This window comes from Ursus americanus, chromosome 1 (genome assembly GCF_024610735.1).
Source record: "Ursus americanus isolate L20-20 chromosome 1, mUrsAme1.1.p, whole genome shotgun sequence".
Lineage (NCBI taxonomy): Eukaryota > Metazoa > Chordata > Mammalia > Carnivora > Ursidae > Ursus > Ursus americanus.
Genome location: NC_142127.1, coordinates 88,688,622 through 88,704,261, shown reverse-complemented (window position 1 = coordinate 88,704,261; position 15,640 = coordinate 88,688,622). Strand labels below are relative to the sequence as shown.

The 15,640-nt window shown below is 56.5% G+C and overlaps 1 protein-coding gene across 19 annotated transcripts in view; it reads left to right on the top strand.

Moving 5' to 3' along the window:
* Positions 1 to 15,208, top strand: part of TNS1 (tensin 1) — a 225,520-nt gene extending 210,312 nt beyond the window's left edge. For all 19 annotated transcript variants that reach the window (XM_045777632.2, XM_087863313.1, XM_087863307.1 and 16 more), the window contains 10 exons: positions 897 to 1,963; positions 4,997 to 5,083; positions 5,796 to 5,927; positions 6,284 to 6,376; positions 7,063 to 7,140; positions 8,932 to 9,003; positions 9,231 to 9,399; positions 10,120 to 10,188; positions 10,653 to 10,685; positions 12,830 to 15,208. In XM_045777632.2, the coding sequence (XP_045633588.2) occupies positions 897 to 1,963; positions 4,997 to 5,083; positions 5,796 to 5,927; positions 6,284 to 6,376; positions 7,063 to 7,140; positions 8,932 to 9,003; positions 9,231 to 9,399; positions 10,120 to 10,188; positions 10,653 to 10,685; positions 12,830 to 12,974 (1,945 nt within the window). In that variant the 3' untranslated portion in view covers positions 12,975 to 15,208. The remainder of the gene's footprint in view (positions 1 to 896; positions 1,964 to 4,996; positions 5,084 to 5,795; positions 5,928 to 6,283; positions 6,377 to 7,062; positions 7,141 to 8,931; positions 9,004 to 9,230; positions 9,400 to 10,119; positions 10,189 to 10,652; positions 10,686 to 12,829) is intronic.
* Positions 15,209 to 15,640: the final 432 nt, after the last annotated feature.

The following is a 15,640-nucleotide window of genomic DNA, read 5'->3' as shown; positions in this document are numbered from 1 at the left end:
ACATGAGAAAGTTGAACAGGTTTCCAGAATCTAGGTTTCCCAGCTGATGGGCCATTGCATTGCACTGCCATACAGACTTGCACAAAACTTCGGAGGGGAATCTGTGATCGAGGCTATTCCCCCAGGGACAGCCCCCTCTGAACTGAATTTTACGGGAGTCTTAGAATGGGGAGTGACCTCTGAACTCATCTAATCTAACCCCCCAATGGAGGAAATTCCCCCCGTTCAGGTCAAGAAGTCAGTCAGCTTCTGCTTGAATACTGCTAATGACGGGCGTCTCATTAGTATGCAAGGCAGCTTGCTAAATTAGTGGCCGGATCCAACGGCTGGAAAGCAGACCTCACAATAAGCTGAAACCTCCTTCTGTGAGACTTGTTGTCTTTGCCGTTTGGAGCTCTCCAGGAATGAAAGCGCAATTCCAGCACTCTCTGTATCCAAAGGCGATAATAGCATTCTGGGAAAAGTGAGTCAAGGCGGGGATACTCCCAGTAGGAACAGGAGCCAGGTGGTTTGACCCCTCCCTGGTGTTCGGTTTCAGTGATGTTGGAGGTGACGTGAGGACAGCTGTCTTCAGTTTCCATAGGGGAGACCCCCCCCATTTTGACTTGTGGTTTAAGAGGCAACAAGGGGCAGTGGGGGAAACATGGGCTTTGAAGTCAGATGCAATTAAGCTGGAACCTTGGTCTTTTACTGTGTGGTTGGGAGCTTAGTGTGTCACCTCTCTGAGCCTCCGTCTCTTCTTCTGCCAGTTCCATGGGGGCATGTGCAAAAGTCATGATGTTCCAGCAAACACACCAGTGGAGCTCATGTCGTTGTTACTAGCGGGGGGAGGGAGGGCTGCATGCTCACGGAGAGCCTGTCCTTCACCTTGACATCTCTGCCCCCTCTCTTTCTAGCACTTCAGTGGGGAGTTTCCCATCCGGGGAAAACAGCGACCAGGGCCCCCGGACACCCACCCAGCCTTTGCTGGATTCGGGCTTCCGTTCCGGCAGCCTGGGCCAGCCCAGCCCTTCAGCTCAGAGAAGCTACCAGAGCTCTTCTCCTCTCCCGCCTGCAGGCAGCAGCTACAGCAGCCCTGACTACTCACTTCAGCAGTTCAGCTCCCCGGAAAGCCAGGCACGGTCTCAGTTCACCGTGGCCGGCGTCCACACCGTGCCCGGGAGCCCTCAGGCACGCCACCGGACAGTGGGCACCAACACCCCCCCCAGTCCTGGCTTTGGCCGCCGGGCCATCAACCCCAGTGTGGCTGCCCCTGGTAGTCCCAGTTTGAGCCACCGCCAGGTGATGGGTCCAGCAGGAACTGGTTTCCATGGTAGCACGGTCTCCAGCCCCCAGAGCAGTGCAGCGACCACTCCGGGAAGCCCCAGCCTGGGCCGGCATCCCGGGGCCCACCAGGTTTCAGGCCTCCATGGCAGTGTGGCCACGACTCCTGGAAGCCCCAGTCTGGCCCGGCACCCTGGGGCCCACCAAAGCAGCCTGGCCTCTGGTCTCCATGGCAATGCGATAGCCAGCCCTGGAAGCCCCAGCATGGGCCGGCACCTGGGAGGGTCTGGATCTGTGGTTCCCAGCAGCCCCAGCCTGGACCGGCATGTGGCCTACTGTGGCTATTCCACCCCTGAGGACCCGAGACCCACGCTGTCCCGGCAGAGCAGTGCCTCTGGCTACCAGGCTCCCTCCACGCCCTCCTTCCCTGTGTCCCCTGCCTACTACCCGGGCCTGAGCAGCCCTGCCACCTCCCCATCACCGGATTCAGCAGCCTTCCGGCAAGGGAGCCCCACGCCAGCCTTGCCAGAGAAGCGGAGGATGTCCGTGGGCGACCGAGCGGGCAGCCTCCCCAACTACGCCACTATCAATGGGAAGGTGTCCTCCTCGCCTGTGGCCAGCGGCATGTCCAGTCCCAGCGGGGGCAGCACCGTCTCCTTCTCCCACACCCTGCCCGACTTCTCCAAGTACTCCATGCCAGGTGAGCCCCTCCTTCTGCTCCCGCCTCCGCTGCGACGGACCGTCTGCCGGTTAGGGTATCTGTCTCCACCTCTGTTCTGACGTTTCTTTGGCACACAACCTCGAGCAGATCACTGACTTCTCGGCCTCAGTCTCCTTGTCTGTATAATGGGAGTCGGAGGTGTCCTCAAAGTAAGGGTGCTGGGTGTGGGGCAGTGATGAGGGTGTAGGTGCCCATGAGGGTGAGGAGGAGGAGGAGAATGGTAATGATGACATTACTGTGAATGATGGTTGTCACCACCAGCCTGGCCTCTGCCGTTTGTTGCGCACCTGCTGTGTGCCAGGCTCTGAGCCACGCGCGAGCTCTTTAGTCCTCATGGCCGCCTGGCACAGTACGTATTATTGCCCCCATTTAATTTAATTTAATTTAGTTTAATTTTAAAGATTTTATCTATTTATTGGAGAGAGAGAGAGAGCATGCGCAAGGGGGAGGGTCCGAGGGAGAGAGAGAGAAGCAGGCTCTCCTCTGAGCAGGGAGCCTGATGGGCGACTCGATCCCAGGACCCTGAGATCATGACCTGAGGCTCTGAAGGCAGACGCTTCACCAACTGAGCCACCCAGGTGACCCCCCCCCCCTTATTCACTCCCATTTTATGCAGGAGCAAACCGAGGCTTAGAGAGACTGTCATTGGTCCAGGGTCAGACATTTAATAAATGGCTTCTGCTTGAGACCCATGTACCCTAGAGTAAGAGTTTGTGCTCTTACAGCGTGATTGTTGTCTTACCATGTTTCCATACTTGTGATTTAACATGACCTCGAAAATCTGCCTTCCTAACCTGGACCGCCATACCTTTTGGCAGCCCACAGCACTCTGCCCCTCCTTTGATCCCACTGTGCACATCACTAATAGCAGACCAGGCAGCCAGCTGCACCGTGGGCCGAGGCCGGGGGCTGGGCACGTTCCCGGAGTCTGGTTCCTACCGGCCCGGCTTCACGGAAGCCCATGCCCGTTCACACGCTGAATTCTTCACTCATCACCAGAACTGGGCATTTTTCGCCTGCATGTAGAGGGCTCATTATCTAAACACAAAGGTCAAGGCCTCGGCTGATCTGTAGCCTCTCAGCCAGACCTTGAACGTGGCTGTTGCCGAGTGGGCCTGGAGCTCTGGAGCACTCGAGGAAGATTTAGAAGGTTTCGGGCAGCCTGGGGTGGGCCCCAGGTGCCTAGATGCTCAGTGTGACTCCCCTGGGACCTGCCCCGAGCCTGCCAACCCGGGGCACCTACCGCGACCCTGCATGCCCCTGCTTCCTGCTGCCCACCAGAGACATCTGGTTCCCAGCCCCTCTTCTTGGAGGATGGAAAACTTCTAGTAGTTGGGACATTTCCTGTTTCCCACCATCTTCCCTGCTTAAAATAGCCATTGGAGTCAACACAGGAAGGCACATGGGGCTGCAGCCGCCTCTGACAGCTCATTAGGCCGCAGCAGCAGTGGGGGCCTGGGCCTTCAGAGCAGGGAGAGAGGCGGCAAGCCGCCCCTGTGGCCCAGCTGCCTAGCCCAGAGGCCCCCCTCCGCGCACAGCTGCCAGGAAAGGGAGCCGGCCTACCCCCTTGCTGTCCTCCGGAGGCCGGTCCCAGGGGCTGAGCACAGTGTTACTGACAAGTGTCTCGGGTCCTTGCCGTCAGCGTCTCAGCATCTTTAGCCCAGGCTTCCTCTGTCCCAGCTTCTCTATGAAGAAAGGAGAGCAAAGAAACCCGTGCAATTGGAATCTTCCTTTCTTCCTCTTCCCCCGACACCCCTTTTGTTTCTCTGGTGCCCAAAGATGAAGAAAGAGCTTGGAGAGCGAGGGCCACACGTCCTAACACCTGGACAAGGAAGAGAAGGTGTGGCCGGCGTGGAATTGGCGGCTGTGTGTCCTCCCCTGGCGAGGCCTTACAGGAGGCTTTCTGAGAGCCACCTGTGTGATTTGGGCAGCCTCTCTCTGAGCCCCACTTCCCTCATCTGTAAGGTTATGTGGTTGGACTGGATGCTCTCTGAGTGTCTTCCTGAACCGTAATGCTCCATAAACCATCTCTGGTCTGCAGAGGGTCTGGATGAAGGTCATTGCCAGGGAAATGGGGTAGGGATACGACTCACAGTAGGTAGTCTCTAGGCCACCTCCTCCTCTGTTCCAGGGCAAGGCCTCCTCTGTTCCAGGGCAGGGCTGAATTTTTTTAGCTCTGTTATATGGCTCTCCATATAGGGCATGGGGGAGTGGGTGGCAGAGCCTGGGGAGAAGTGGTGGAAATGTATCTCTCTTGCCTCACCTTGGAGGTCGTTATGACACAGTTGGGAAAGCCATCTCGTGGAGAAAGAGGCCAGAGGTGGGTGCCTGAGCCTGTGGGAGAGAAGCTGCAGGAGGGGTTTAGTCCAAATTGGAGAAAGGAGGGGGTGGGGTGGAGGAGGCACTTTCCGCAGCTCAGTGAGAACGCGGTGCCAGGCTCTTCCACAGAAGAGCAGCTCCGTGATGCGTGACAGTTGGCAGGAGTCGGGAAGGATGGGCAGGCCGCTCAAGGTCCCTTCCAGCAGTGAGGACGCTGGTTTCCTATGACCGCCATGACCAAGTACCACGCATATGGTGGCTTAAGATGACAGAATGTAATCCTTCCTGGGCTGGAGGCTAGAAGTCCGAAATCAAGGTGTTGGCAGGCTTGGTTCCTTCTGGAGGCTCGAGGGAGATTCGTGTCCAGGCCTTCGTCTTAGCTTCTCACGGTGGCTGGCAATCCTTGTTGTCTCTTGGCTTGTAGACACATCCCTCGGTCTCTGCCGCCATCTTCATGACCCTCCCCATGTGTCTCTCTGTCTCTTCCCCTCTTCTGATAAGGACGTCGGTCATATTGGGTTAGAGCCCACTCTGATCCAGCACGACCCCATCTTACCTTAATGACATCTGCAGAGAGACCCTATTTCCAAATAAGGTCACATTCACAGGTACCTGGGGTTAGGGCTCCAACAGACCTTCCTGGGGGATACAATTCAACCCCTAACACTGTTTCTCTCTCTTCACCTCTCTTAGACAACAGCCCCGAGACGCGGGCTAAAGTGAAGTTTGTCCAGGACACTTCCAAGTATTGGTACAAGCCTGAGATCTCCAGAGAGCAGGGTGAGTCCTGGGTGGCACCGAGGGTCCTGTGGCCCATCAGAGGTCACAGCTGGCTGCTGCCCACCATGTCTTCCTTGGGCAAGGAACACAAGCCGACTTACTCATTTTTGCCGTACATGGTGGTCACAGAGAAAGGGGCTGGGATCGAGGTCAGACAGTAAGAAGCACCTCCCCACCGTGAAGTGGGGGGGGGGTGGTCAGAGGCAGGGTTTGTAGACCTATGAAGGGTCCTTAAAAGCAGTGAAGTCTGGATTTTTCCAAACCAAGTAAAAGGCCTGCCAATGTAACAGCAAATCTTAGCCGTCTGTCTACGTGAGGTGGGAGATTTTTGCACATTTTACAGAAAGAACAGAGTTGGGATTGTGGGCATGGAGATGAGGCCCCCTCAGGCTCCCAAGGCAGGTCTGTAGGGCTGGCACTGGCGATGGGCTCGAATCCGGACTGTGGCCTGTTTGTGTAGCTGCAGTTTTCGTGGAACACACGGTGTCGATGGGCTTCCGTATTGTGCGTGACTGCTTTGGGGCTGCTGTGGCAGGGCCTGCGAAGCCTGAAATATCTGCTTCCTGGCCGTTTATAGAAGGTGCTTGCCTACTCTCTCAGAGGAGGACCCTCAGGAGTGTTTAAATTCTAACTAACGAACAAGATTCACTAGGCCTGATGAGTCTTAAGTGAGGCCAGGCCCTTCACTGTCTTCTCTCCTCCCCAATCCCAGCCATCGCACTCCTCAAGGACCAGGAGCCGGGGGCCTTCATCATCCGCGACAGCCACTCCTTCCGAGGGGCCTACGGGCTGGCCATGAAGGTGTCTTCTCCCCCTCCGACCATCATGCAGCAGAATAAGAAAGGTAGCACCCCTCCTGGAGCAGGGCTTGCAGACCCCATGGTCTGTCTGGTCTCCTCGGAGCCTGAGGTGCCCAAGACCCTGAGACTAGCAGGGGAGCTGGTCCCTGCTGAGTCAGACTCTTCAGGAGGACGAGTCCTGGGCCTGGTGATGGTTGGGGTCAGAGCACAGGGAAGCAGGGTTATTGGAACCCTGTGATTGTGTTTGCTTGAGTGGTGGTCTCCCCATTCCGGGGGTTCTGGCCATACTACCTGTCCCACCCTTGCTCCCTCACAGAGCCAAGGGATGGAGTGCCGTTGGCAGGTGGTGGGAGGATGCCACGAAAAGTGCTCACTCCTCCCGTCTTTCTCTTCATCCCAGGGGACATGACCCACGAGCTGGTGAGACATTTCCTGATCGAGACCGGCCCCAGAGGAGTCAAGCTCAAGGGGTGCCCCAATGAGCCAAACTTTGGTGAGCTGTCCCTCCCCTCCACCTCCTCAGCCTCCCCGCAGAGTCTCAGGCAGTCCCCGGTCCCGCTTGTCGCGGGTGCGGGGAACAGTGGCCCGGTCCTCTGTACTGTGGCTGTTTTGCTCTGCCAGATGCTTTTCTGCTTTTGTCCCACCCCACTGAAGTGCATTACCGTTAGAATTTGAATAACGATTGTAACAGCTGCCTTTATCAATGACCCCGTGGTATGTGAAAGTCCCTGTCTGGGAACCTTATATTACTTCTGGTCTCATAACAGTCCTGCATGGCAGGTGTTATGGTCCCATTTTACACATGAGGTTCACAGAAGCTGAACTTACCCAAGGAACACAGAGCTAGTAAGCCACTGAGCCGGGATGTGATCCCACAATTCTCTGATACTTCGGCTGCACTGTCCTGAGAGGGGCCCCAGCAGCCAGAAGGACTGAGGAGAGATGTTGGGAGGAATCTTCTAGAAAGGAAACCTTGTGGCTGCTAGAGCGAGCCTCTGGAAACTTCTCCCTTAGATCTTGCTAACAAGGAGGGGGTAGATTTTCAGCTGTACTGGTGTGAGGAGAGAGAGGTGATCAAGAAGCTGGAGATTACAGATCGTGGGGTGGGGTGTCTGGGCTCCCCAGCACCCTGGCCCGCTCCCAGGGACACTGGTCCTGACGTGCTGTCTCCTCCCACAGGGTCTCTCTCTGCCCTGGTCTACCAGCATTCCATCATCCCACTGGCTCTGCCCTGTAAGCTGGTCATTCCAAACCGAGGTAGGAACGTGAGACTCCTTGCTCTCCAAGTACATCTTTGAGCTGGCCTCCTCCTTGTGTCAGCTCTGCCAGCCGCTCCAGAACACGGGCCAGGGTTGGATGGCGCGGGTCATTTTGCCAATCCGGGGAAATTCAAAACTACTCTCCTTTCCCCCTGCCCCCCCATTAAAAAAAAGTTCTTTAAAAAACTTAACTCCAGGAACACACATAATTGACTTGCCACATTGTTCTGGAAAGTTCTCTGGTGGCTTTAAGGAATTCTTTCGTGAATCTTCAGAATAAGCCCAGGGGAGGCACAAGAAGTAGGAGACAGTGATGGGGAGGACCGTGTGTGCAGAGGATGAGATGGGCATCGGTGGACAGGGCTGAGGGAAGGGGGAGGGGAAGGCAGATTTAGGTTATGGAGGGTGTTGCCCAGGGGTTGGAGGTTGGTGTGAGTAAGGAGGAGGGAGCACACTCAGAGGAAGAGGTGACTGGGCTCCACATGGCGTGGGACGAAAATGGGGCCAAGATGTCCCTGGAGTTTCCAGTCTGCTTGGCTGTGAGGGTGTTCTCTGACTGAGGGGACGCAGAACTGATGGGAGGAGCAAAGCCTGTTGATTGTGGGAAGTATTAATGGAACCCAAGAGCCTTGGGCCATATAGGTGAGAATTTGAGTGGGACCCTGGGCCCAGCAAAGGAGAGTTTAGCCTCTCTCAGAGAAGTGTTCCAGCTTTGGGCGATGGCAGATGGACATCCAAGGCCCTTCACGGTACAGGCTTCTGCCACCGGCTGCACGTTTGAGGGCTCACGCGAGGGGGGTGATGCTCGGCCCTGACCTCGAGGTCTAGGAACTGGAAACTGGGTCCCTTCTCCCCATCCTCTGTGTTTACAACTAGGATATTCAGAAGTGCCTCTGGGACTTGCTTTCAGTTTCTCTCGGAGTTCCTGAGGTGATGCCCGCTCACAAAACCCCCAATTTTAGTTCATAATTTCTATGTATCCAACTCAATTCATTGAATTATTAATGATAATTGACCAACATTATTAGTTTAAAAGTTCAAATACAACTTAAGTAGCATTATTAGCCCCATAATTTGGACACCAACTAAATTATAGTTCTTTGAAATTTATGAAAGTAGTTTAGCAATTATAAAACTGTTCGATATTTACATTGTATAAGACAGTGCTTCTCAAAGTAGGGTTCCCAGACCCGCAACACTGGCACCCCTGGGAACTTGTTAAAAATGCAAATACTCTCAAGCCCCACCTAATCAGAAACTCTGGGGTGGGGCTCGGCCATCTGTTTTAAGAAGCCTGCACACCAAAGTCTGAGAAACACTGGTTCAGATCATACCCAGTTCTTGTGAATATTAAAATCATAGTTGTGCTGCGTGAAGGGCTTGATGACGTAGGGCATTCATTCATCGATCTACACAAAGACGCCTCCGTGCACAGTGACAACAGCGGCAGTGAAGACTAGCCTTATGCCAAGCACTGGGCTCACACTATACGTAGAGCATCTCGAAAACCCAAGAGAAATGGGTACGATGGCATCTCCATTTCATAGATATTGGCAGATGCTGGGGCGAGGGTCTGAAGCCCACACTGTGGGACCCCGGAGCTCTCCAGCTTACAGTCATCACTGGAATGTTCAGACTGGACGCACACGTGCCAGCTGCCAGGGCCTGTTATGAAAAGCAGTATCCGTTGCATGAAGTATTTGCAGAGCTTGCCCGAGGCTCAGCCAGACGTGTGCTGCTTTCCAGCTCTGGAGTTTTAATTACCGGCTGAATGAAATTTTTGTCTCAGACCCCACAGATGAATCGAAAGATAGCTCGGGCCCTGCCAACTCCACCACCGATCTGCTGAAGCAAGGGGCAGGTGAGTGGCCACCCCGGCCTGGGTCCCCGCCCAGGCCTCTCCTCTTGCCCGCCCTGTCCCTTCCTGCAGGCCCACATATCACTGAGCAGGCCACATCGCTCTGCGCACATGCCCGGCCCGAGGCTGGCCTCAACTTCATCCACTCCTCTCCCCTGAGAGCTGACTTGGGATGTCACCCCCACCCACCCCGGCCCCCCCTGACTCCTCCTCGGGTGGGTTTGTTCCAGCCTGCAACGTGCTCTTCGTCAACTCTGTGGACATGGAGTCACTCACTGGGCCACAGGCCATCTCCAAAGCCACTTCTGAGACACTGGCTGCTGACCCCACACCAGCTGCCACCATCGTTCACTTCAAAGTTTCTGCCCAGGGAATTACACTGACTGACAACCAGAGAAAGTAAGGCTCTTCTACTTGCTTCCATATTGGGCTCTCTCCCTGTGATCCGTCTATCCATCCACTTACCCACGCACTTACCATTCGTTCCTTGTACTCGTCTGCCCACCCACCCACTTACTCATCCACTCACCAGTTGATTTGCTCGTTCCTTCAACCATTCACCCTCCATTTACCCTTCCCTACCCACTTATCCCATCATCCATTTATGTCTCTACTCATCCTTCCCTCCTCCCTTCCTTCCTTCCTCCCTTCCTTTCTTCCTTCCTTCCTTCCTTCCTTCCTTCCTTCCTTCCTTCCTTCCTTCCATCCATCCATCCATCCACCCATCCTTCCATCTTTCCTTCTACAAATGTGCCTGCAAGGAGCACACAGCTGTAAATGCAACTGATTACAGGGCCTGCTGTCTAGAGCACAGCCTTTCCTCTCAGGCTCTCCCTCACGCTTCTTTCCTTCCTCCTCCAGGGGCTGCTCATTTTCTCCTTCTTCAAAACCAGTTCCTTGCTTCTTTTCCGAGTCACCAGCATTTGAGACCTGTTTCAGGGACATGTCTGTCTGCTCCTGTGCGTTGCCTCTCTTCGTAGCTCAGGCCATCTTGCAGATGACGGGGAGGCCGGGTCAGCCCATGGCAGCCACACATGGCGGCCTGACCTGCAAGGGGAAGGTGGGAAAGCGTGGGCACTGCGCCGCTCATTCCCTGTTTATCTGGTATCTGTGCCACAGGCTCTTCTTCAGACGACACTACCCCCTCAACACTGTCACCTTCTGCGACCTGGACCCTCAGGAGAGAAAGTAAGTTTCTCGCAGACACCTTCCCTCCCACCCGTTTCTGTAACACTGAAGTCTCTGTGTGTGCACGTGTGTGCATGTGTGGGTGTGGGTGTCTATTCTTGGTGCGGCTGGAAGGTCTGCCTGTGTCTGTGAGACTGTGAGTAACTGTGTCGGGTAGCTTTCTGAGGCTCTCCCACCACAAATCTGGAGCCCCGCCCAGGGACTCAGATGCTTGCTTTCATGTCCTCTGCCATATCCTTGACCTTGAATCTGCTTCTCCTTTCACACCGGGGAGAGCTCGCTGGGAGACAGGCTGCAGTGTTCTCTCCACCGTGAATGCCTCCCCTGCGTGATCTTTGGAGGCTCCCATCTCCCTGGAACGGGGTCCCCCTTGCCTTCCCCCATGAGGCCTGGCGTGCACGGGGCCGGGTTCTGGGGGGTGAGAAGGTGTAGTGTCTTATGCTGTGGTGTGTATCTTTCCACAGGTGGATGAAGACAGAGGGAGGTGTCCCTGCGAAGTAAGTGTCTTCTCCCCTGCCCCGGCTGGCTGCTCCTGGGGGAGGCCTAGAAGCTGGGGCAACAAAGGCCTTTGTGCTGGGGTCAGTCACTCAACTTTGGAGGAGAGCTTGGCCAGGCAGTGAGGTCTTTTGCCTTCTCCTGCCTCGAGGCTGGAGGCCCAGCCTCCTGTCTTGTCACCTTGCCTCTCCCAGGACCAGACCAGACCAGCTGGGATCTGAGCAAGTGGACGGAGATCTGGCAGTTATATTGCAGGCAGTGGCCACAGGGCCGGGGGTTGTTTGAAAGGTCTTTCTGCCCAAATCCTGGCTTCCTTGATTCCTATTCTCACTCTTTCGGTGAGCCTCTGTGAGTCCTGTGGTCAGGAGTGAATGTTGCTCAGCAGTAGACAGCATCGTGAAGGCCCTTGGGTGCACCCAGAGGGGCTGGGTGGGATTGAGGGGACCTCGCCTTGCCCTGGCCTTGCCCCCGGTTACGTAAAGAGTTAGCAGCCCAGCGGAAAGAAGGACTCGGGTGTCCAGCCGTCTCAGAGCGTGCCTCACACCCATGTCAGCCTTCTCCAAGTTCCCAGGTCGTTAGGGACTCCGAGCCCCTGACGCAAGCAGGCAGGCCAGAGCTGCGTGTCTGAAGGAGCTCATGCTCGCTCACCGCCGGCCCCGCGATGGGGAGATGCTGGGTCACGGACCCAAGGGGGCTGCTTCCAAGCCTGGAAGTCGTTCTTCTCATCCCGGAGCTTCGGCCTTGCTCAGCAGGGCAGAGGCCGGAGAGCCTGGCTCAGTCAGACAGGGACCAGGGAGAGGTATGCGAGGTGCCTCAGGCCGCACATTTCAGGAGGCCTTGTTCTCAGGTTCTCGCAAGCGCTCCTCCCTGCCCTGGGGCTGAGGTTTCTTGCCTGGATCCATTCCCCCAAGCAGAGAAAGGACTTGGCAGTTGTCGAACTGGCCCGTGGAGCCAGGAGCTGACATAAACAGCGGGGAGGGCAGGTGGGCCATGTTTAGGCTGGTGAGGTTGGCCGGCTCCACCCTGGCAGAACCAGGCAGCCCGCGTTGGCTGGCGGTCCTGCGGCAGCTCGGAGCCGCTCCCTCCCTCCGCCCTTACTGCCCTCCGCGGCACGGAGGGGCCCTGAGCAAGCTTGGAAAGGAGGTGCCCGGCACCCAGGCCTCCCCTTCCCTTGGGCGGGCCATTACCCCCGACCTCTGGCCCCAGCTGTTCCCACCCCTGAAACAAAGCTGGGGAGAGCAAAGCTATAGGAAGTCCTCTGTGTGTGTGTGTGTGTGTGTGTGTGTGTGTGTGTGTGTGTGCATGCACACGCATGCGGCTGGTGGCAAGCAGGACCCAGCTTTGCTAATTTTAGCTGTTGTGGTCCAGTCCCGGGGAGAGGGGTTTCCATTGGAATCTCCAGCTGTCCCGATTTCCCCATCTCGCTCTAATTAGCAATGTGCCGACTGGGAGGGGACCTGGGCTCACATTCTGTTCTCTGCTCATATTTTTAACTCTGTTTTGCACAGAGAATGCCAGGTCACTCCAGCTCTGGTGCAGAGAGTGGGGGTGGGGAGGAACAGGTGTGGGGTCCCCCGTCCCCTCCCATTCTCTTGAGCCCAGAAGTGTGCGTGCGTGCGTGCGTGCGTGTGAAGGGGGTGGTGACCCCTTGTCCTTTGGTCTCCCTTATCCTCTCCTGGTGTCTGAGGAGGTCAAGCGCTTTGACAGGCAGGCGGCGTTTTTTTCATGTGCTTCTGTGTCGTGGGCAAGAACAGTCGGGGAGGGGTGGGGCTGGGAAGGACGGAGAGAAGCGCGCCTAGGAATGTCCCCATTTTATTTTTGGTGTCCTCCCCACCTCTTGCTGTCCAGTCTCCTCCTTTGCCTCCCGCTCCTCCTCCCCCCGCTCCTTGAAGGGGAATGGCTGCCTACCCTGGAACCAGGGACACCCTCATCTCCAGGACCTGGCTTTCTGGGGGTGGAAGAGAGAGAGGATTCTCTCCTGCGCTAGGGGCCCCGTCCCCATGCGCAGGGAGAGGTGGGAAGACTGGGGAGAGGCTTCTTGACCTGAGGATGAACTTGTTCACATGGGCAGCTCGACCAGGCCTGGGCTTCCCCCCCACCCCTGCCTTCCCCTCATGCCCGTCACCCCTCTCCTGCCCCCCCGCAGGCTCTTCGGTTTCGTGGCCCGGAAACAGGGCAGCACCACTGACAACGCCTGCCACCTCTTCGCTGAGCTTGACCCCAACCAGCCAGCCTCCGCCATCGTCAACTTCGTCTCCAAGGTCATGCTGAGTGCCGGCCAGAAGAGATGAACGCCACCCCTCCCCGGGGCCAGGGCAGTGGGGACGGGGCATGTGGGGAGGGGACCCATGAATCCTGACCACCCTTGAATCCAGAAGGAGGACTTTGGGCCAATTGTGGAGAAGGAGAGAAGAAAGTGCAACATGGGGAGGGGGAAGTGAATTGCAGAGGGGAAGGGGGGAGAGAGAGAGAGAGAGAGAGAGAGAGAGAGAAAGATGGAGGAGAATAACTTGGATTCCCCTGGGTAGACGGATACTGTGGAGCCCCCAAAGCCTCCACCGCTCACCAGGTCCCCCTCACTCCCCCTCCCCCTCCGAGAGGATGGGGCTCCTCAGAGGAGACAGACCAACTCCTTGGGGATCTGTCATTTGGGAGTAAATAGAAAAGCTCTGTCTCCCTAACCCGACTGCTTTGCAAAGAGAAATCAGACTGAGAGAATCCTTTTCTGGCGGCCTCTGGGGGTAGTTTGGTGAACCAGATAGAGCCAGCATGGGACGTCAAGGGGCCCAACTTTTGCCTTTGAAAGTATTTGAGACCTGGGTGCCTGCGGTCTCTGGACCCAGCCTCCGCTGCACAGTGTGTGCGGGTGTATATATGGGGTGTGTAATAGGTCCACACCCACACCCTCACACACTGACTTCCGTGGGCCTCTCTGGCAGAGTTATAATCACCTGTCCTTGTCCAAGCCCCATGTATTTGCACATACACCTGCGTCCTGTCCAAAGAAGGTGACAGCTGGGGGTGACAGGGCAGCAGGGTGGGGGGACATAGGCCGTCTTCCCCAGGAGTACCCAAGATTCTGGGTCCCAGACTCTGGGTCCCTGTGCCTGCACTCTGGTGGCCCTGGGTGCTGCCAGCCCCTTCTCCACAAAGACCCCAGTGGGAGGGGGGCTGGCTGCCCGACGGCGACGATGGTACCCCTGTTCTGTCTCAGCCGTGAGGCCGGAGCATTGGTTTCGGGAGATACAGACACGCGTGCACATCGTCTTGGGAAAGAGATCCGTCAGGAGGGCCAGCTGTGCACTCGGTGGCTCGGGGGCTCGGAGATGTGTGGCTCCGTGGCAGTACGGGTGGGTTGCCCCCCACAGCTCCGAGCCCTCAGCCCGTTCTCGGGTTTTGTGCCCCAGATCAGCCTTTCCTCACATTTGCTTCTCTGCTCGATGCCCTTCCGGGTGTGGGGGATTGAGCCTTCCTGCCCTGCCCTTCGGGGTCCCCATGTTGGAGCTTGTCCTGGGGAGCCTGCTTTCAAAAGCCCTGCCCGGCCAGCCCCGGGGGAGACTCCCGGAGGCCTCGTGCTCCCCTCTGCGAGTGTTTCAGGGTCTGACTTTTACTGGGCTGCCCAAGATGGCCTTAGCAGAGCTCTTGTTGCTGCTGTCCATGCATCCCACATGGCCTCCCTATCATGCCAAAGCCTTGCTCTTCCCCCTCCTGCCTTGGTTTCCCCGGCAGAGCCAAGCTGCCCGTGGAACAGAGGCGTGAAGGCCTGCATGTAGGTCAGAGGGCCGAGAGTCCATCTGGGCAGATGGGAAACCCCCAGATCGCCACCCAAGGACTCTAAGCCAGAGTGGAAAATTCACCAGGACTCCATTCTTGAGTGGCTTCTTAAGCCTCTGGCGTCCCCTAGAGAGAGGCATTGTACTGATATATAAATATATATAATATATATGTGAGACATACTGACAGAATCTGTAAGCTAATAAAATATAAGAAAAGGTTGAAAAAAAGAATAGGTAAATTGACAAGAAGTATTTATTGTTTTCCCATATTGCTTTATTGCCTCCCCAGGCATAAATCAATTCCCATCCCTTTTTTATGTCTAAGTGAAGTCTGAAATGTAGGGGCCCTTTATCCTCGGAGCGAGCAGGGGGCTCAGCGGGGAGGGGTGCCCGTGCTCCATCCCCTTGGCCCCCGTATTTTCTGGCAAGCCCGGGGCACAGCAGTCCGCTCCCAGAGAGGGGCCTGAGCAAACGCGTGAGCCTGGGCGGGACGAGGGTGTGTGTGGTGGGTATGGGTGACGTGTGTGTGTGTTGCGTTTTTTTTTCTCCTCCAAGAAGCTGTTATCTGTGTGGACATTCTGTTTCAGGGAGTTGGAAAGGAGAGTGTCTGAAGGTGGGGAGCAGGCCCCCGCTTCCAAAAGATTGCAACCTTGTACTTGGTGACCGAAGTCCCTCCAAAGTGCTCTTCCTTCTGAGGCATTCAAGCCAGATACCCAGATCTCCCCCCTCCTCATTCCCACCCACCCCAACTCTCTTCCCAGATAGGAGATATTTCCTGCCACTTCCTTTGTAAATATCTTCAATCTCCCCCTGGATGTGGCCCCGGGGACTCGCCCCTCCTGGTCTGGATGTCTTCTCCTCACTCGGGGTCAGGCGGAGCGGCAGACCCTTCAGCATCCAGCCCTGGGCCTTCACACACGCTTTCCCACCGCCCACCGGCAGCCCCCACCTCCCAGGCATGGCCAGCCTGCCCCACTTAGGCCTGAGCTGAGTGTGACCCTGGGAAGGACCAGAGCATCCTGGGAAGCTGATCAGCTCAGTCCTCACTCCCTCGCATCCCTCTGGAAGGAGTGGGTTTCCAGAAGAATGCTAGGGAAGGGTACCCCAGTCCCCAAGCGGCCCTACCTTTGGGTCAGACACTGGTTGGGAGGACACTGTGGCCCTCCCATGTCTCACAGGTT